This window comes from Photinus pyralis, unplaced genomic scaffold (assembly GCF_008802855.1).
Source record: "Photinus pyralis isolate 1611_PpyrPB1 unplaced genomic scaffold, Ppyr1.3 Ppyr1.4_LG1, whole genome shotgun sequence".
In the NCBI taxonomy this organism is placed as follows: Eukaryota; Metazoa; Arthropoda; class Insecta; order Coleoptera; family Lampyridae; genus Photinus; species Photinus pyralis.
In genome coordinates this window covers 43158088-43180548 of record NW_022170249.1, presented here as the reverse complement: position 1 = coordinate 43180548, position 22461 = coordinate 43158088, and the positions used below count along the sequence as shown (strand labels likewise).

General features: G+C 34.6%; 1 protein-coding gene across 1 annotated transcript in view; it reads right to left on the bottom strand.

The window, feature by feature from the left end:
• Positions 1 to 6924: 6924 nt before the first annotated feature.
• Positions 6925 to 22461, bottom strand: part of LOC116181279 (protein outspread-like) — a 73247-nt gene continuing 57710 nt past the window's right edge. The window contains exon 3 of the mRNA XM_031501592.1: positions 6925 to 6996. Within this exon, the coding sequence (XP_031357452.1) occupies positions 6940 to 6996 (57 nt within the window). The 3' untranslated portion in view covers positions 6925 to 6939. The remainder of the gene's footprint in view (positions 6997 to 22461) is intronic.

Sequence of the window (22461 nt, the reverse complement as noted above, 5' to 3'; positions counted from 1 at the left end):
TTAATGCCAGGTGTCATAAACTGATATTGATTTCGACGTTTGAATCTGCTTTTTGTCTTAGTCATGGCTAAACATGATTTTGGTAAGTGGATTTCTCGAGTTTTTGATAATATAGTGAGAAATACACCTGAAAATGAACTAATTCGTATATCATTAGACGAGGAAAAAAATCTTCTTTCGATTGGTGTCATGATCAACCCTCTAAGTTAACATGGGGAGCAACTATCTACAAAAACCCCTTTTCCCATGTTAATTCCCTATGTTCGTGCACGTATAATGAATTTGAATGGCAAAGGCAAAGTGACAACTATGTCACTATATTTAACAAAACCTAATTGTTCTTACCAGGAAGACGTTTGCTTTCTGTGCACATTCAGTATACTTGAATAGCACTAACAGATTTTATAATTAATAAACATGCATAATTTGTTTGTACGAAGAAAAACATATTGATCCTTAATATATTAAGATATGGCCTCCAGTAATTTAAATTCACATCTAATTCGTGGTATTAGGTGTAAATGTTCCAAGAACGCAATGGAATAGCTCCAAGACATTAAGCCTTGCATTATAGCATTGTGAAATATACTATAAGATTCGAAAGTTCACTACAACCGTTCGTAAGTTAATAATTAGAATACAGTTGATTGCTGGAATCGCATTATGATTTATTTACCCAGTATATTAAAGATACAGAAAAACATATTTAGTTAGCCTTAAGTATAATATGTTCGTCTAATAAGTAAGACGTAGCTAGGTTGTTTTTAAAAAATGGCACCATGTCCTTATGCATATCTTACTATTTATTGGTGTCAAGAAAATGGTTTTACCGTAAGCAGTATTTGAGTCAATCATATATTTTTTTGTCATTGGGTTATTATTATATATATTGTCTTATTACAATTATTCAATTGTTATTATTTAGAGTCAAATGCTACAGGTAAACTTTTTGGGTCGAAATGTTACTATGTTAATAATAAATGCCTTCTTTTCTCTCAGTGTTTTGGGAATATTCACCCGGTATAAATATTAAAGGTTCGGTAGTAAATTAGGTATATCCGAAAGTATACAATATTCTTACCCTTTGTTTGAGCAATCTCCCATACATTTTTGGCATGCAGGGGAACATGGCAATCCGTGTCGCCGGTAGTTGCACTAAAGGGTCTCGCAGCCACACCTGTCCAGAGCACGGACTGCCTTCCATACTTGTGGCAGCTTGGGCTACAGAACTTTCCAGCCTTTGGCTTCAAGAGTCCATCCCCATCCTTCTGGACTTGTAGAGCTTCTCATCAACTGGTTTGCACATACCCAGATATGGCCAGCGACACACGCCGTCCTCCTTATGTGCTCCTCCAACTCGTGCTGCGGCGACACGGATTACCATGTTCCCCTGCGTGCCAAAAATGTATGGGAGATTGCTCAAACAAAGGGTAAGAATATTGTATACTTTCGATATAATTTACTACCGAACCTTTAATATTTATATGTAAAATTCCTTTTCAGTGGTGATAACGCAATCTCAGAGGAGGTCAGCGATGTACTTGGTGATTCTTCATAGGCTTATACATTTTTTACCCCATGTTTTAATATATCTTATGTTTTGTTAATGTGTATTTTTATTAAATAAAATAATATAAGTTTATATATTAAAACTTTGGAATATCTTGGGTTTCACCGCGTGCGACGTCTTCAAAAAGTGCAGTAGGGAAGCCTCTCATGCAGTTCCGATGCCAGTAGGTTATATTTGTTATCATAAATGAATTCCCTGACCCCAAAAACATAAGTCTAGACACCTTACACGACCCGGTGTGCCTTAAAAATATAATTCGATCAAAAGTCTGTCATTTTCTAAAAATGGCGGCTTTTCACGGACTTCCGGTATCCGGATTACATTTCTGGCGCTACCATTGGATTCCTCGGGTTAAAATCATACGAAATCGACACCCAGATCTCGTCTCTAGGCCATATTTAGTTTTTAAAAAAATGTTACAATAAATCACCCCCACCCCCTCTAAAATCTACCCACACGGAAAATGTCAAGTGTTCTTCGGGTCAAATCGTTTAAATTGCTCTAAGGAACAACTGTACCAAGTGGCACCTTGGTATAAAAAAATGCAGTATCTTTCAAGAATTTCCGTTATACCGCTAGTACTAGTAGTATTAACTTTCGGTCTGTTTCGTAACAAAAGTGGGACATCCATCGATTTTCAGATCATTTGGCTAATAATACTTTGGTCAATATAAATGCATATGGATCAGTTCGTGGGCATCGAGCTATCGAGTTTAGATTTTTTGCCAAGAAAATTGGTGCCTAAATACTTAAGGATTTAGACCGATTTTAGACAACAAGGTGATGGATACCAAAGTTAATTTTTAATTGTTGCACATCTGGAACCATAAGCTTTCATGTAGTGAGATAGGAAGGAATGATGACCTACGACTCCTTCAGTAACTTTTTCAATATTCATTTCTACACAATCATCTGATTGACATTTACAGTTCCAACATTGGAACTTAATAATATGAATGTATGGTACACTATATTTTCGCGACGGTACTCCAACAAAGTTTTCATATTGATGGAGTAGTTAGTGGATCGAAAAATTGTCGCATCTTACGAACAGTCCCCTATTTGAACTTAATACAGCAACATTGATTGGTACATAAGCATTGTGTGGGTTATTATGTGCAATGAAAACTAAAACATGCAGCTTTAAAAAATAGTGTGTGAGTCGTATGACCTAAATAGAAAAGTGTTACTTGCATTCTCCTACAGAACTGTATTCGCGTAGATGTATTTTCAATAAGGTCCCTAAAGAGATTGGATTCTAAGGAACTTGAAAACTTAGCTGTTTCCAAGAAAATTCACTACAATCTCGATGCTTAGAAGCCTTATAGATTTCCGGCCGTGAAGTTAGGAAAAGAATTTCAGAACTAGATATTTAACTATAATTTTGGCGTTTTCGGCTATTAACCAATTCAAAGAGTCAAAACTTACCTATTTGTTTAATGAATCGTGTTTACGGCAAACGTTTAAATCAAAAAATTTGAAAAGAATACCTAAAAAACCATGATATCGAGAAGCTAGATTTTCTTTCGAAACGGGTTACACGATTGGTTTCTGCATACGAGTATATCGATGTCGATTTGTGCCATAGATAAATGAAATCGAGAAAAATCTGATGGAAAATCGCCAATATCGAGGTAATAAATGTCACGTTATTTGTCGGTCTGCAATGGCTTCTAATTGATTGGGCGCACAAGTGCTCTGTCTGTTTGAAAAGGTTTTTTAGCCAATCCCTTACGACTTTTCAACCCACTTTACTCATTTTCATAAAGCAAATGATTCAAAGGCATATTTCATACTTAATACATAACAAGACGATTAACAACTGTTCAAAGACATACGCAGAAAACTTACTTTTTAAATTCAACTTTTTTTCGACAAAATAGATTCTACAATAATGAATCCTATGTTTAATTAACTTTTTATAGAAAGTGGAACAAAGATTATGCAAAACGTTGCCATATTTAAATTATTACTCGGGTGTCCTTCGAAAACTGTCATAAATTGGACATTTAAGAATGGTGAAAATATGTGCTAGATTGCACTTTTCATCCAGTATAATATTCGACATTGCACGCCATTGCTGTACACCATTGCCAAACCAACCCCCAACAAAAAAAAATCTTTTTTGATTTGTTCGTAGATGGCCCCTATGTTTGACGCCGCGGAAGGATTTCATTTGTTTTTTGGATAGTGGAAACAGTTTCTATTTTACTGCGAAATTGGAGGTATCTCGTGGATTTCGCGGGCGATAACGATTGCCAGATGAGTGATTCAATTCATTTGCAAATTTCTAAGTGCCCACTACGATAGTTCAATTTTTGAACAATAGTTCACGGCATCAATCGTCACCTTTTGTTGAAATTTTCAATTAAATTTCTCCGTTACTTCATTTCTTCCCCAAGCAATTTACAAAAAAAAAAGAAAGATGAGTCTGGTTATCCCTCAAATGGAAACGGAAGGTTATTGCAATAATCACGAATACCTTATTTATTATGTGCTTTTTTAAATTGTACTTATTTCTAGCCCATGGAAAAAAGTGACAAAAAGTGAGTCTTTAAGTGAAATGGAAACGAATTTTTATAACAAAAATTTTACCAATAAATCAAAAAATTTTTTCCAAATTCTGCTATTTTTGGTTTTTTTTTCTTTTCCAACCTGTAAAACTATTGGCATGAAACTGAAAAAATGCATTTATTTTATAAATTATTTTTTATATGTCAAAAATTTTGCAAAATAGTAAAAAATAGCACTTTAAGCATTTAAATGCAAAATGGCCATAAACAAAAATGTTTTTCACTAATGGAAAGATTAAATAACTCTTTTTTATTGGGAATTCAATTAAAGATTTGTGATTTTTCAAACATCCCGAAAAAAATTTGGCTGGCATTTTTGGTAACCATATCCTAGGCTCTTCTTTTTGGTGCAATCTAAAGAGAATGTGCTGGAGTTTTTAAATCTAATTTTCAGGATTTGGAGATACAGAAAATAACAAAACCAAAATTTTTTTCAGCAGTCCCAATTCTGAACTATTCGTCTATTGGACCGTTTATCAATTTAAAGGAAAAAGGATTTGAATGGATTCGTCAAGGACAAGTTTAATTTTTTTTATGGGGCATTATTAAAAAAATGCATCCCAACATTATTGCCCACAAAGAATAAGGAGAATTATCTAATCTCAAATTTGTAAAAAGTACGAAAAGGTTTAACAAAACCATTATTGTTCTGAATTCAACATTAACGTTTTTTCATTAAACTTAAAAAAAATTGTTTAATTAACATTATAATCTAGGTAAAATGCCATAAATACGAGTACTCGACTCTATTCATTTATAATTTTGGTATCGATTGTGGCGATGCTCGGCTTCAGTGACAACAAGAAAAAAATCGATATCGATATTGATCGATATAAGTCGATATCGATATCGATGTTATCGATATCGAATATACACGATATAATATTATCGATATATCGATATCCTATCGATATATACTATCGATAAGTATCGATACCTATCGATATGTCGATAACTATTGATATATCGATATGTCGATAACTATTGATATATCGATATGTCGATAATATATATGTATATTGTATGAGATTTCAACGAGCGCTACTATTTTTATTAATAAAATCCATTTTCGGGTTTACTCTCGTGTAAATTTACTATTTTTAGTTGCTCGACGTTTCGGAAACTTCACTTTGCTCCCTTCTCAAGAGAAGCGCTACGTCACATCATCATCCATGCCAAATAAACGCAGTAATAAAATCTTTAGAAAATAGATCTTTTCGTCTTACTGACGATTGCTCAAAAAAAGAAGCACTTCAAAAACTTGAACAAAATGTTGCATCAAAATGGCTACTCTTTAGATAAAATAAAGAAGACAATCAAAGGGTGTAATCATGGCCTATGTATCGGTACCTGATTGATGGTTACAGAGGACCAGTCACAAAAAAACAGAAAAAGCTAAGAACACTTCAAATTTAGATATACAGTTTCAATTGATTGACATTTACGAAATCTAACAAAAAACTCTTGATAAAGGTAGCAAAGAAACGTCGAGTAACTATTAATAGTCACTTTACACGAGAATAAACCGGAAAATGGATTTTATTAATAAAACTCGATAAGATAACTATCCCTGTCGATAACTATCGATACGTCGAATATTTCTCTCAAATGAGGCGTGCAATTACCGCTTAATTACAGCGGTAGTTGCATTGTAGAAAGCTAAAGAGCCCTGCGATAATTGCACATTTAATATGGTAACTCCATTAAAGTTGCAAGAACTGCATTGGGTTATTTTCATATTTTGTTAAAAGAGCCCTCTTGTCTTGTCGGGCTCTTTCGCCAAAATATAAAAGTAAACTCATGCAGTTTTTAGACACGCTTTCAAAAAAATTATCGGTAATATTATATCGATACCTATATATTAAAAACTATCGCCATAACGAGAACTATCGATATACCGAAACTTATCGATATAGCGGCAGTTATCGATCTTTCGATAGTTATCGGTGTATCGATAACCATCGATATTTCGATAATTATCGGCATATCGATAAGTAAAATATATCGATAGGTAAGTACCCGATACTTATATCGATGGGTGAAAACAGTTATCGCCCATCCCTAATTATGAGGGTGTGTCCCACGCCACCTCTGACCGCACAATACATTTTGAAACACAATTTTGCTTGCCCAAATCTCATTTCAAAAATTAACCTTGTGTAAATTTTTCGAATGTTCACTTCGAAGGAAGAGTCCTTCTGAAGCAAATTAGACCGACTCCGTTCCCTTTGGTGCTAGGTATATAAAATTATTATGAGTAGAAAGAAATTAAACTGGTAGAAGTTACCGTTTTCATCGTTTACTAGTAGGTACGTGGTAATCTGAACGTTGTTGTAAGATTGCAAAAAAGGACCTTCAACGCATATATGCTCCAGATGTCTGAAAAATTAACCTCGAAGTCCCCGTTTTTATGCAACCAACGTAAATTAACAATAATTACAGGTCTTCGATAGATGCTGTTTTTTGGCAAAACAAGACAAGGCAAAAAATGACCGCCGGTATTGAGATTCGCTGTAAACATTGAATAAAAACACTATTTTTATTCAATGCTGTAAATCAGTTCTCTTGTCCTTTTTTATCCTCGTTCATGCAGGAAGTGCATAAAAGTATTTTCTAATTAAAATCCAAATACCTCTGCAAGTAATGTAAAATAAAAGGACGTTTGCGTACAGCCTTCAAATAATACATCATGTCCGAAAGTGCCTATGAAACCTAACGCACGCCGTAGCGTATATTAATGGCGGAATTACAGTGGAGTTAATTAAAAGTCAAAATATCAATTATAAATAGATACCTTTACAAACCAGTCTGGCCGAATGATGGATCACAGCGCAATTTTTCCATAGATCTTACCTGCAAGTGAAAGAAAAACATCTTAAGTGTGTTATATTCCATATAAATGAGAACGAAAATAAAAAAAAACACGCCATAAATTATGTAAGTTACCGTAAAGTGTAATTAACAAAAGCATAAATAATGGATATAACAGCGTGTCATGAGATTTTCCATTGTTTTTAAAGTCCGACTCAATTTTGACGGATAATTTAATTACCGCGACGACGTTGAGTAAATGTACCATCGACAATTAAAAAAAAACGCCCTGTAAAAAAGGCGGAAATTTCCCATTCGGGCGATAATCAACCTTGCAATCGATTACATTCATTTCATGAGATCATGAAACTCTCGATGCAACACACCTGAATTCGTGAAGAATATTGTTTGATGCATTATTGCGGTAGGCCTTGTATGCAACCCTGATTAACGGCGTCATTGCAGGTCAGGAATGCTATTCATCTGTCTGTATACCAAAATTGGAAATTGCAATAAATGTATCGTAATTATTTTGCCCGATTGGGATTATTTTAATATAACTGCTTCCCCAGTTCACCACACCCCAATTTGTTATTTTTCTAGTCAATATTTGGAAAAATGAAATTTTTAGGACTAGAATATACCTACCAAGTTATCTTTATTTTTTCTGATTAGTTGAGACACAGTTCCAAAAATAGGGGGTTGCCATTAAAAAAATTTAGTTTTAACGATTTCTTTAATTCAATTTTTAATGTTAGTTCTTGAACTCGGATTTACCTACTTTCACCCAAATTCGCCATGAAATGTTCATTTTCATGCCTACTTTATGTGAGGAAATTTTATTTCCATGATACTTTACTTTTACATGATTACTTTTCCTGTCGCCTGTCACTTTTCCGGCCGCATTTGTCGCCTTGGGTCGCCTTGAAATTTTATATATTACAATACGATTTCGGGTAAAATTTGATACAAAAGTCGTCAACTTGACTCGGAAGTTAAAGCCTCTCGCTAGTAATGTGTCATTTGTCTGACTTTTATGTAAATAACTTCGTAAATAACTAATCATCAAAATATCATAAGAGGAAACGAAACTCCAAACGTGATTTTTGACATAAAAATAAGAATATATTATAAACGGCAAACTTTAGAGACCGCAAATTAGACACAATATAGGTATATACAGGGTGGTGCCTAGCGCGACGCAGCATAGGGATTTCAATGGTAATTTCGTTATAGTCAATTACTAGCTCCCCTAATTATTTTAGAGCAAAAGTCTAAATACGTTTTTTTTTAGAGAAAAATGCATCTGTTCATACTTTTAGTTATAATTTTCCATTTTTCAAAACCGTAGAAATCGACAAAATAAAAAATTACATTTTTATACATCAGTGATGCTTTGGAATCTTTTAACAAACTACAAGCGCATCGCATCTAAGTTATCGTTGTTTGACGTCGAATGATTTTCATATTTAATTCTGTTTCAACTAACCGACGCAATAAAAGGCATCTTAGGGTAATGTTTTTTAGAGAATGTATGCTGCATCTGCATCAGATACTATTTGTTTATCATTTTCCGGAATCAGAGTAGGTACCTACATAATCGAAGAAAAAAACTGATTTGAAGAAGATTTGTTCCTAAACTTATATTTGGATTTTCCGCTACTGCAGCCAAATCGTTCAATGTATTGTCGTTTTCCTGATGGTTTTGACGGACATTTTGAACGTTATTGCACTTGCAGTTCTTTAACTAATTTATAAACAAGTACAAATTTAATAAACGTCAAAACGTGATCGCTGTTTTTTTAGATAATTCCAACGCATATTTGATTTATTGTAAAATGAACATTTTTATTTTGGCGATTTCTATGGTTTTGAAAAACGGAAAATTATAAGTAATAGTATGAACAGATGCAGTATTATTTTCTCTAAAAAAAACCTATTTAGACTTTTGCTCTAAAATAATTAGGGGAGCTAGTAATGGACTATAAAGAAATTACCATTGAAATCCCTATGCTGCGTCGCGCTAGGCACCACCCGGTATGGAATTTTACGTAAAATCTAAAAATGAAATAATATACCTAGGTATAAAGTGTTCCGATTCAAAATAAACAAGTGGTCTAGTTATTAACATAGCAATGCTATAGCATCGAATTTGTAACACCCTGTATATTTCTAACAGTTCAAAAGCATTGGCCGATGTTAAATTACCATTACACTTCAAAAATTCCGTTAAACATTACCAACATGCCTGAAAGTTTGTACATCACACTTCTGGAGTCGACTACCTACTCGTTGAAAAAAGTATCATTGAAAACGTCGCCATCAGTCTGCATTCTCCTTCCTATCTTCATCGCTTTAACGTCAATTTGGGGGTAAATGTGAGGGAAAGGCGGTGTAGCTTCTGGAAGAAGCAGGCAAGGCGCTCCCAGTAACCTAGAGAGAGCTAAGCTCGGAAACATTGGTCCTAACCATCATATGCCGAAATAAAAACTCTCTTCAGCGCTAAGTGATACCTGATACCTGACTAGTCGTCTGTCAACCTCCTAGTGCTGCCCCCTAGGAACAATCTCAACACTCCTAACGGAACTTTGAGATTGGCGAATGACAGTAAGACGAACCAAATCGTCAAAGTGGAACAGCTGGCGGCGAGGACTGCATGACCAAGAGAGAGTTTGTACGTCAGTCAACGAACTTTGGGTACCGGGCGCCCCCCAATTTCAGGTAGCCTTTTGGTGGCAGGGGCAAGCTTCCAGTGACCGTTTAAAAGCCCAATGCTTGTGGGACCTTCATGTCCGACAAAGCCCGGTTCTACGATTCGGTTGGCAAGCAAAGCTGGCGTCATGGAGACGGTCCAGTGGTTGGAAAACCACGTCGCAACTGCGAAAGCTCAACATGAAGTTCGAAAGAAAAAGGATCTCCTAAAGCCTCACGTGTTTATGGCTCACTTTTAGGGAGAGGCGGGAGAGTCGACCGACCACATTTTAAAATGGTATACACAACCAAAATGCAGACATTAACGTAAAATCCTGCAAAGAAATCTACCGCAACGTGGTCCAAAACACCACGGTTGACAATACGTCGGTCAATTATCTAGACAAAAATCAGCGATTGGCTTACAAGCTCAGGCGAGTTCTGTTTCCTCGCAGACAGAAAAAGGCCGGGCAAAAACCAATCAAACCAAACCTACTGAGGACGCTGGGTACTCAAAGCCCAAAGAAACCTCGGAAGTAGCCTTCCCTCTTTCAGACTTCATTACAAAATCAGAACCAAATTTGATTAACGCCAGTTTAGAAATAAACTGCACAGCTGTTGTTTTCTCATCACACCGTTGAACTACAAATTTAAATAAACAAAGCGAATTCCGTGCTTAATTCAAAACCGACAACCAAATTTACACTTAAAAAAATTGATATTCCACATACAGGGTGACCCATTATTATTCTAGGTGCAAAGCCCAAACAAAACGTCTGCATGAGGTTGTTTACACAACAGGTTCCTGTCAAACAACCCCATATATTGTTTCGAAGATTACATTAACCTTGTTTTTTTAATTAGCTTATGCGATTAAGAAGTGGGCGAAGGTAGAGCCAATCTAAAAATCAGGTATTTTATTTTTATTTTTATTGTCTTGTTTTACAGTGGGTGACTGGCTAGTAGATTTTTTGACCCACATAATCCGCCGACTTATGCTTATAATTATTATTTATTTATATTATTGATTGAATTATTTATTTTATAACATAATCAAAACACACTATTTCCTAGCGAATCTGAATCAGTGAAGGACAATTTGAGCTTGAATTTTATGCGTGTCAACTTGAAGGAGAAGTAAATTCCTGCATTTTATTTTATAATCGAACCTTGTGTCCATGTATTCAACACAGAGAAACGTTATGAATAAATTTCGGTATCTTAGCAATGTCGAATTACAATCGATGCTCGCTCGCCAAAGTACCCAAACACACTCTACATGCAAATTGAAGCAACATAGTACGTAGGTCGAGTAAAGCACAATTTGTATTCGACAAGAGTACAAAATAATACTAATAATTATTACAAATTCAAATGAACAATTTGTGGGCGCAGTTTAAAAACATTGTATGCATATTAGAATGAGCCCACGTGGTTTAATGTGCCAATATTAAAAAAAACGCATCGCAAAACCGAAGGAAGGAAGGTGTTATCTTAAACAACTTCATTTTCAAGTCAATTCGACATCGTTAAAGTTTAATTAAGAAATAAGTAGGTAACCCAACCGTATGGCGTAAATGTATTTTCAGTTCAACCGCTCGAGAAGAAGAAATCGCGGAAGTTCAAAAAAGGTACACACCTGTGGATTCGCACGCGACATTTAACTATAAGCGAACTTATTTTCTTATTGTCTTTTTGATACGTCAAAAAAATGCTGTTAATAAATCTTAAATAGACGTTTTCAATTAGTTCGTGTCAATCAAAAGCGGATTGGAATTTTTCTTCTTATTGCCTTCGAAACTAAAATTTATCTTTGTCGAATTTTCTCTAACCTACAATTTTTTTTCGATCAATTTAAATGAGACACCTTCAATATTAATGATATTTTGGTCGAAATAAGCATAAAAACAAGACTAAACGTGGTAATTTGAAATCTGTTCTCCTTGGACAAAGTAGATTAATTATGGAACTCGATCAGTTTAAGTGGGAGTCTTTGCGTTGGAAAGTCAAAAAAACAGTTTGAAATTTATACGTCTTTCTGTTTTGTCACAAATCTCCGGACTACTAATTTAGTAATTTAATAAAAGGATGCTGCAAACTGCATTGGACTATGTACAATAAGCAACAAACCCGAAAAAAAATTACTTCACAAGCCAAAAAGAGCTAGAAATGTAAAGAACATTTTAGGCGCTATCAGATGTAATAACGACGAATCTTGAAAAGGGATCGTTATAAATTTAACTTTTATTTGAATCATCACTTTTTTGCTTTTATTTTTTAGATTAAATTCCTATTTACTTCCTTGTTTTGATGAACCCGATTAATGGACAAAAGTTTGTATGAGGGGAATGTGCCAATCATAGCTTATCCACATCTGATATAATCATTTTTGGATAAAAATCTGCATTAATATTTAATATTAACAGCGTTTTGCGCTTTGGAAAGTTTAATACAATCATTTTTGGCCAAAAAATGCACCATTGAAAAATAATACGGTAGGTATATGCAAATATTTTTTCGCATTTCATCCCCTGAGAAGTGCTTGAAAGAAATGAAATTCCTATTTACACCTTGAAACGGTGCTGTGATCTTAATACAACAATTTTTGAACATTAAAAATTGAAAGATATTAATAAAAAGAGGGACGGCTTTATCGGCCATCTTGGATTTTGGTTTCCGTAAAACCTAAAAATTTTCTAAGGAAATGGTACAGCAATCATCAACTAATTTCAAATTAATTAAAACCAGGATTAAAACCTTTCTGGCAATACCACAAGCAGAATCCGAATCTACTTAAAAACCTCGAAATAAATTAAATCATCGAATTAAAAGTTTAAATCCCACGAAATTATTCACAATTCTAGAATAATCAAAACAAATTCCATGGACCTCGTGACCGTAAATCGCCAACATACGTGATTAAACTAAAGGAACAAGAAAAGTCGACACTGATCCGCCTTACCCTATATACAAACCACACAATACATTAGCTAAAAACAAAACCCATTTTACTTTATCCAAGATACACACCACACGAAACTAGGATAAAAATCCATTTTACTTTAGATAAGAGCCACTCAATCGCAAGGTTAATTTGTTTTTCAAAAGCGTTAGTTCCGAGTCACATTCCTAATTGCATTGTAATGTAAAGAAGTACTTTCTAAATCTTGTTAGTATTCGGCTGTGTACAGGCGCGTTAACATTACGGTATTATTATGTACTATAGTTTTATCACCCTCGTCATCTCCTACAGTGTATGCAATTACAATGATATTATTACTTGTGTATCCCTTTCGGGAAAATATTTTTATTGAACGCTTTGCTTTTTTCGCACCCATTCATAGAACTAATATTCACATACGAATATCTTTTTAGCGCATTTCCACAAAAATAAAAAAAAAATGCGCTATTGTGGCCACTTTGTCCGTCCGCTAACTTTGCGACGCTACTAGTTTTTTATCTTAAGAGCTATTGTTCTACTTTTTTCGCTATTTGGTTCGTTATGGTGTCGAATCTTGTACCAAGGAAGGAATTTTTTCTGTACCGCTTACAAAAATAGTTATTTGTTTCATTAGTACAAAAAATGTCAGTTTTCGGGACGAGGAAGATAGTTGCTGGACGACGCGTCAGCGGAGTCCAGCAACCTTCCGAGTCCCGAAAACGCATTTTTTGTACGAATAAAACATAAAATTTTTTCTCCAACCCCCTTTACTTCAAATTATATTCGAATTTAGATTCAGTCACAGTTCACTACTAGTATAAAAACTTCTGCTTTCTTGTCCTCACGTGTCATGCCACTCTAGTTTTTAGGTTAACTTATAACCTATTCGTTCTTACTGCTTACTTCTCACCTCTCGGACTTTGTAGGGAGCAAATCTTGAGGTAGCATGTTCTGCCGTTTCTAAAATCTCTGGCGGAGTGCAATCCATGTCGCTATCAGTTTCAGTCATTTCTATTATATACACAATTAATATTGTTATATTTTGTATTGAAATAAAAAACTTACCATACAGTTTTTTAATTAAAATTAATTGCAATTAACTTTTTCAAATTTTGAATTCAAAATGACAGATAATAGTGCAATGTGTCTTAAGTAGATGGCGTTACGCGCGATGGCGGGTTGTATACGTATTAAAATTACGTTCACCAAATATGTAAATTACGTTACACATGATTTAAATAAAAATAGCGAGCGTAAATCATTTTCAATACATGTACATACGTATAGGTAACAGCATTATTTGCATTGAATATGCAAAAATATTTGATTTGTATGTATAGAAATATCTTACAACCTGCAATGTAAACCGATGTCAATGTGACATATCTCCGTGATTGTAATTTTTTAATTGGCCAACTTTCAAGGTCAATTTCGTTTTGGTACTAGGACCAAAAGTATCCACTTTTTGTACAGTTGCCATGGTGAAAGCGATTAATCCGCAAAACGTCAATTTTACGTACCGAACACTGTCACAAAATAGCGTCTTATTCAGGTGGTTGGAGAAAAAAGTTATTGTAAAAAAAACAAAAAACCGTTTTTTACATGTTCCATAATTTTACACTTTTGCCGTTTATTAACGATCCTAGAGATCGTTTATAATTTTGCATTGCTATTTGTCGTCTGCCTGTTGGTCTGTCCGTCTGTTCCTTTGTCTGTCTGTCCATCTATCTGTCCGTGTGAACGATAACTTTAGAAATGTTCGATCGCTTTTACATCTCCGTTAGTTATGAACTGAATTGCATGAAATTCAATATGGGCATAGATTTAGCCATATAATACGGCAATGCCAAAAGTTGGATCGAATCGATTCAAAATTCACAGTGCCCTTTTCGCATCTCGACCATTTATAAACCGAATTGCAAACTTTTTTACTTATAAAAGTATTTGAATGAAATTTGATACATAGGCACTTGGGATAAAAGAAAATCAAACGCCAATTTCAAAATTTGGTTTTGCGCATGCGCAGTGCCAACTTTTTTATTTATGGAAGAATTTAAACGAAATTTGATACATAGGCACTTGGGATAAAGGAAAATCAAAAGCCAATTTCAAAATTTGGTTTTGCGCATGCGCAGTGCCAACTTTTTTATTTATGGAAGAATTTAAACGAAATTTGATACATAAGCACTTCGAATAAAGGAAAAATCAAACGCCAATTTCAAAATTTGGTTTTGCGCATGCGCAGTGCCAACTTTTTTATTTATGGAAGAATTTAAATGAAATGTGATACATACGCACTTGGAATAAAGGAAAATCTAGCGCCAGTTTCAAAATTTTATTTTGCGCATGCGCCGTGCCAACTTTTTTATCTATGGAACTATTTAAGTGAAATTTGATACTTAGGCGCTTGCAACAAAGGAAAATCTTAGTTTATTAGTTAGTTATAGTAAATTAGTTTTAAAATTTAGGTTTGCGCATGCGCAGTTCCAACTTTCTTATTTAGAAAAGAATTGAAATGAAATTCTTCTCATAAACTGAAATTGAAGTAGCACGTCAACAATGGATTGCCCATGTGCAACGCTATCTTTCATATTTGTGGCCGGATTTTACGATTTTAACAGAAGTTGCATCTTACAAATGGGAAATGAATGCAAGTGGAAATGCGCTTTATGTAAATCGTTTACGATTACTTTTTAACTTGTTTTCTTCTTCTTTGGTCAATTTGAAATGAATAATTTGTTATTTTTTAAGGGTAGCGTAGGTTCCTTTTTCCTCCCTCTCTATTTAACTTACTTATACCACGTGTATAGCCAAACGACGGTTAATGTTTGTGTGAGTGCAACAAAGATAAGTTATTTTTTATGAGTAAAACAGAAACAGTGCCGAGAGTGCGAAGTAACATGACATCACATTAGACGAAGTCGTTTTGAAATTGATATTAATTATTGCAAATACCGGAATTTTCGTGGCCCACTAAAAAGTTTCCGTGGCCTACCAATATTCTGTCTTTCATTTGTGGCCCCCAAGAAATACGCCATATGGCCCCCCGTGAGAAACTCCTTTACTTATTTTCTTCTGTTAGATGTCGCTTAAGAGCATTAAATAATGTGCTTTTATTTGCACTTGCAGACCCATACTAATAATTTCTCCACAGTCAAATGATCAATCAGTACAGCCGTTTTTTAAACGTCAGGTTTGTTCTAAAATATGATTACACACTTAATTAGTTCAACGTGAGTGTTACAATTAACTAATAAATGTTGCGTGGCAAATGATTATCTAGTTTAGAGGTCACAATGGTCCCGAAATAGAACCATGCGGAACTCCCTTTGATGATTTAATTAGCAACACATTTTTCGAAGCGTTCGAAATTTTCCATGCCATATAGATAGTACATTCCCACAGTCATCCAGGCGATGCCCTTCTCTACTAGGAATATTGTGGGAAAAGCGACAAATAAACTTGTTTGTTCATTATCCAATTGATGTCGTTCGTTCAACCATCTGAACAAAGCGAAATTTGACTTTAAAAATTCAATACCCAAGGTTAAGTGTACCCTAATGATCTTTCACAAGCAATAAAAAGCGTATTAATAACGAAAACATTATCCCATTGAATTTTTCCCACATCCTTGGCATTTCGGGTTTAAAATGTCCTCCTCGGTAAAAGGTTTCGAACGAAGTCGAAAAAATTAGCATCCTGAACTGGTAATTAAACAATTGTTAAATTTCCGTCACGCAATACTTTCTAATCAATCATACGCATAATCGACGACCACTTTTGCCACAAGCTTTTTTTCGCAAAAGGGTACTTTACCTCATGAACGCTCGTGCTTGTTAACGGTTACGGAAATAATTCGTGATTTACGACACTTTCATGATTTAGGTCAATAAATAATCGATTGATCAAACGAACAAATTATCTGCCATTTTATTTTAAGTAAGTATGTTGGTGCGAGTAAGGAACAAATACTTTTAATTATTATAACCTCGATTATACGTCCTAAGAATTTACATAATCGAATACCGTTATTTAAACAATATTGCAGGTGCATGTAAACATTACGCCCGATGTGATAACATCGAATTACCACACGCCGATTTTTGGATACTTTCACATTTTCAATCGATCGATTACAATTTTCTCGGCTTAACGTGCAGTTATTGAAACAAACAATGAAATTATTCCTTGATTCACTTTAATTTCAAACAATTAAAAACTAATTAAAAAATGTAATGGACGGCAAACTTTATTAATCAAATTAAAATTAAGTGGGAACGGTGACTAATTGTACCATATTCGCTTTGATAGGGAGGTAATAGACGCGTAAGCAATTGTTTAAAAATATATTACAAAATGGAGAAAGTGTTATTTTTTTAAATGATGAATAAAAAATCTGAATTGACGTGGGCGAAGTTATGTGCAAATCACAAGTGTGGTGAATTAGTGAGCTAATCGAATCCTAATCACATAAAGGTAAGTTCGTATCATTGAAATTTTCACTAGATTTCGTCCCACTGGCAAACCAAAATTAAGAAAGTGGACCTTTATCTTGTAAGTTGGTGTGCCTCAAGGATCAATACTAGGTTCTCTTTTGTTCACCATCTACAAACTAACGAAGCTCACCATACCCAGGTTTAGGTTTTACAATCGCGAAGATAGCAAAACAGACGTGATGATCTGAATTTAAGACGCCCTAACAACAAATTTTGGCTATTGATCATTTCTCATAGGACGGTGATGGGATTTTGTAATGAGTATCTGAAAACATTTCAACGCTTTGCTGTTACACGTGCACCTTGTACTCACGTTTACACCTGCATCCTATTTTTAATTACTTTATCAGCTAAACACGTGCTGAATTTAATCTGTTATCGCTTTAATATTATTTAAACAAATTTTTACATCGTTTTTACAACTGCAGTCTGACGGGGGTCGCTCAAGAGTCCTGTTCTTGGACCTCTGTTATATTTAAACTTTGCAAATTTGACTTTCTCACACCATCGATTCAATTCAAATCGTTGAAAACATTACAAATTAGATGCGCATATCTCAGCATTACTTATTTAAGCAAATCATTTGTGATTAGACACACACAAAACCATTCGTGCGCCTTTTAAACAAAATGTGTTACGACGTCCGATGGCTAAGCGGTAAATTTCGTTACAATTTCATAATGTCGATTGTAACGTGAGAAAATAGATAAGACAATTTAATTGTAAAATGAGAAAAGTAAAACAGATTGCGAGCCGATGAGTTTTCGCTCGTAAAGTGCCCACATTCAATGTTAATTGAAGGAATGATGTAAAAGTGAAATAATCCCATTTTTATTTGAATACGTGCATGGCACAACTCATGCATATATGTCTACCTTCTCAACTTCCAACACTTCACAAGGTTTTATTTGCAATTGCAGTATAGATAGGTATAACCTTGGGTAACAAGAGACACGTATTTATAATAAAATTTATTATAGTCATAGCTACTTGGTAACTAGTTTTTAGTAATTAAATATAGCTATATCTCGCTTGTATCCCGCAATTTAAATATGATTCCTTTCTAAATTAGTACGTGTAATTTTCTGTTGAATTTGTGATTGCTATTGATTAATGTCACGGCATCATTGTTATTATAACGATTTGTTCGTTTAATGAAATTGCACGAACCTAAAGTAGGCTCTCGTACAACCAAAGTGCGCATGTCACAGGTCGAGTGCACACATGCGCATACACATCACTCACCAAGCAATGTCTTATATTCGTATTTTATCGCACTTTTTGTATAATTAAACTGATCTAAATGAACGGACAGACGGACATTTCGAATTTCGGGCTCAGAAAATCGGCTACAAAATTAAGTACAATACAGAAGGCAACTGGCCCATCAAAACAATGAAATGAAATGTGATTGCAAAATAGTTAGCTCAAAAAAAAATCTTTTGCGCCAACTTGTAGGTCTAATTCGCAATACAGATTAGCTAAGTTTTTGGAAAAAGCGCCGCTAATTTACAAGAGATGTAAAATTTGAAAACAAGACTGAAACGAAAATTAAACTTAAACGTAAAAACATTTTTACCATTTGGGCCCTTATCCAATTTCCATACAATTACAAAGGCGCAATGTAAAACATTTCGGGAGTTCGTTTTCGACATTTAGTTATTTTGTCTTCTTTAATGAGGTCGGACTCGTTCGAAGCTTTTTCGACATCTTTCCTTCTCTAACTTCCCACGATTGGCCATAAACCTCCACGTGCAAAAAAATATATTTGAATTGAAATTGAAATTTTTTTGTCAGTAACATATTAAGATCGAACGATGTGACGTTTAACAATTTCATTTGTCATGTCATTTCACAATTTAGCAGGTTCACCAGGAAGATCGCCAAAAGGATTGCTTAAACGTGACCGTATGAAATGAACATGAGTTTTTTGGCATGTTCAAACTCCAGGAAGTCCGTCTTATTAGCATTTGTCAAAACGTTTTAACGTACAAGCTCCATCTTGTCTCAATCCTTTTCTGTCATAAATTACTTCATTAGTTACCGTGCGGTTTTCCGGCGATTGCTAAAATTTCTTTTTTTTTCGTTTCGTGTCGTACAAGATGCAAATTGGCGAGTGCCATTAATCATGCTCCGATTATTATCTTCAATCGAAAAACGTGGGCGCCCCGAGAACGCTTTTAACAAATTACGTGAAATTTTCTGCCCCGAGAAGATTAATTCGTTTTCGGGTTTTCTCTTCGCTCTTTTCAATCACTCACTCACATACGTCTATTGCACAATCTGATTTTGCCTCTATAATTATAATGTGCGTCGTGAATCGACAATATTGAAAAGAAATCGTGCCGATAAGTAATTTAAAAACGTGCCGGAATGAAAGATTACATTACGAAGTCCTGCGGGAGACCGCCAGGTTTCACTTTTTTTCGAAATGAAATTTCCGCGTTGCAATTCCTAGCGCCGTAGGAAAAATGCACGCCTGTTGCCAGGTGCGCATCCATTCAAATGTCACAATTTCATTGTCAGTAACTTTCTCAGCTGTACGTGAGAGCACTTTACGGTTTTTTGTTCCTTGTAATTTAATTGTCCTATCACTATCCCATAATATACATTTTAATATCCATGGGAAATTGTGTTTGTAAACATCCGTGAATATATAAAAGCCGTTTCGTATTAATCTCTCGATATTCCGCTATTCGGCTATTGAGCTGTTATTGCATAATGGATTGGATAAATAATAATTTAGATAATATTTCTATTTATAACTGGTCACATTTTGCATGTGTGCATTTTAAGAATTTGCAATTTTTTTTAAAACGCCTCTTCGCTTTGGGACATGAAAGTGAAAGATATTTAAAAAATGGTCCAATCTAATTTTTGGGTTATCGCGTAAATTGTAGCCAGTCATTTCCTTTAAATAATTCTTAATTAATTTTTCCTGTCTATTAAATAAATACGACCAATCGTTCTAATTTGGGAGGGGTGGTTTATAGATTTTTCGTACTTCCGGGACTAAAGTAAGAACTTCACTCCATTATGACAAGTACTGAAGTGTCACTTTTTGTCCCGCCGGGATTAAATTTAGACGAAAATCCCGGAAGGATGAAATTACTAAGAAGGCAATTTCAGTAGGTTGTTCTACATTTTGTATGCGGCACTACTTCTTAAACGCATCGTACTGCTGCTCATATAGTTTTTTGGATTTCGGTGGTATCAATTCTATACCTACTTTGGCTGCTTTTTATCAATATCAAATACACCTTTGTCACCCACTACCAAAATTATGACACTAGCAATGACAGTTTCCAAATTATTTTTGTTACCATAGCATAGGGATTGGTCGTACCAACGCAACGTTCCTATGGTAACTTGTTAAGCAGCGATTTTTTTAAAGAACGCGTTCTCTAACTTCATACATATTAAGTGTTTCGGTTTCGGAAGTACGAAAAATATCGTATATACCTTGCGACTGAAGTAGTGGTCTTAATCCCTCAGGTAAATTATGGCCCTCCCCGGGATTAAAAGTACTACTTCAGTCCCGCGGTATATAATATACTATTGTGTGTGTATCGTTTCCCGATCTCCCGGATCTATCACGATTGGTTGTATCAGTATCTCGATTTTACGCTAGCATTTTTACATCGTCTCGATTTCTAATAGTTTTATGTTTACGTTTTTGGGTGAAAGATTTGGGACATAAAATCACGAACAGTAAACTCGTACTTACACGGTAAGAAATATAAATTTGATTAAATGGGGGAAAAACTGCTTAATCAAAGGTTTAATAAGAAGATAGCGTTTAGAAGTCCCTGAAAATTTTTTTGCTTTTTGAAAAAATCGCATATTGAATTTTTTTTATTTTACGAACTCTTTTTTTATGGCGATAATATGTGACCTAGACGAAAACCACTTATCCAATTCAGTTATTTATAGCACTTTTGAGTTTATGGTTAAGAAAATTCCTATTACAGAGGGTTTCAGTGGGATGAAATGGCACATCATACCATGTGAACCTTTGCTTAATTAGAAAACATAATCAATAGTTAAAATTATTGATTATTATACAGTTAATTATTGACCAAAAGTATAACCATTGTTTAAGAATTTAAACACCCCAATATCACCAACAAAAAAGTATGCCTTTGAAAAACAAATGAATGTGGTAATGGCGTATTTGACCTGACAGTATAGTGACAGTAACGTTGGTTTTTCCATTTTAGTCTTGACCAAAGTAAATTTAATACCTTTAGAATTCTCATTTTCACATCCCCAATTAATAAATTACTAAGCACAAAGCCTCAAAAATATATACCCACTTGTAGTGTGATTTCAAACAATTTAAAAGATTAACAATTACAACAAAGACAAACCCAATTTATGGTAAGGAGATTAAAATTAACGAGAGTAAAGAAAAAGTAAACCACCACGTCCATTTTTCACGGTAACTGGCTGTTACCGAACAGAAAATGATTAATTAAAGTCTCAATAATAGAAAAACAAGCGCAGCCATTCACAATAATAATTTATAATAAATAACTTAACGAGGGAAAGAAAGTAAGCGATTTTTAGAACTAAAGGGACTTTCCAATTATGTATGACAAGCGAGTTACACATCAGGGTTGTTGCTCTTGGGCAATAATCTAACTTGACATTATGTTGACCCTCGACTTTCGAAGCTTCCAGCAATTTCCGTTGCGTAACCACGAAGAATTCATCCGCAGATCTTCTTCGTACGGTACGTCACTGATGCGCCATTTTATGTGGGTCATCGTAGTCCATACTTTAATTTATCATTAGTACGAAATAACGCCTACGGGTACATACAACCGAAAGACTGTAAATTCTATTCATTTATCTACAGACATGACAATGGCGCGCCGCGTTAAAAAGAACGTACAAATCTAAGCATTAAGAAGAATGAATTACCCGGTGACCCATTGTCATAGATCAAAGCTTTAAATTAACGGGTCATTGAAACGCGTTATATTATTTACATTTACTAGTTTCGAAATCTGGATAATAAATTAATAACACGACTATCGCGTTAACTATAGGCTTTAAAGGTGTCGGCGGTGAAACAACCACAAATTGCTACAGTCCCGTTATGCATTACTTTCTTCCCAATCATTATCTTTGGGATTTTTTTTTCAACCAAATAAACATAAGTACTTTTCGGATAACAACTCGGATAACAATTTGTTCTAATTGTTGTTTTGCAACATTTGCATTACGACTTTGAACCGTTAATGCACTAACAGTGCGTCCATTAGAAAGCTAACGAAGGCACAACATGTGGGCTTAAAACCATGTTCCATCTAATGACTTTTCTGAATCTCGGTAATGGGTATAAGCAAACTACTGTTCGATTGGGAAGACAGA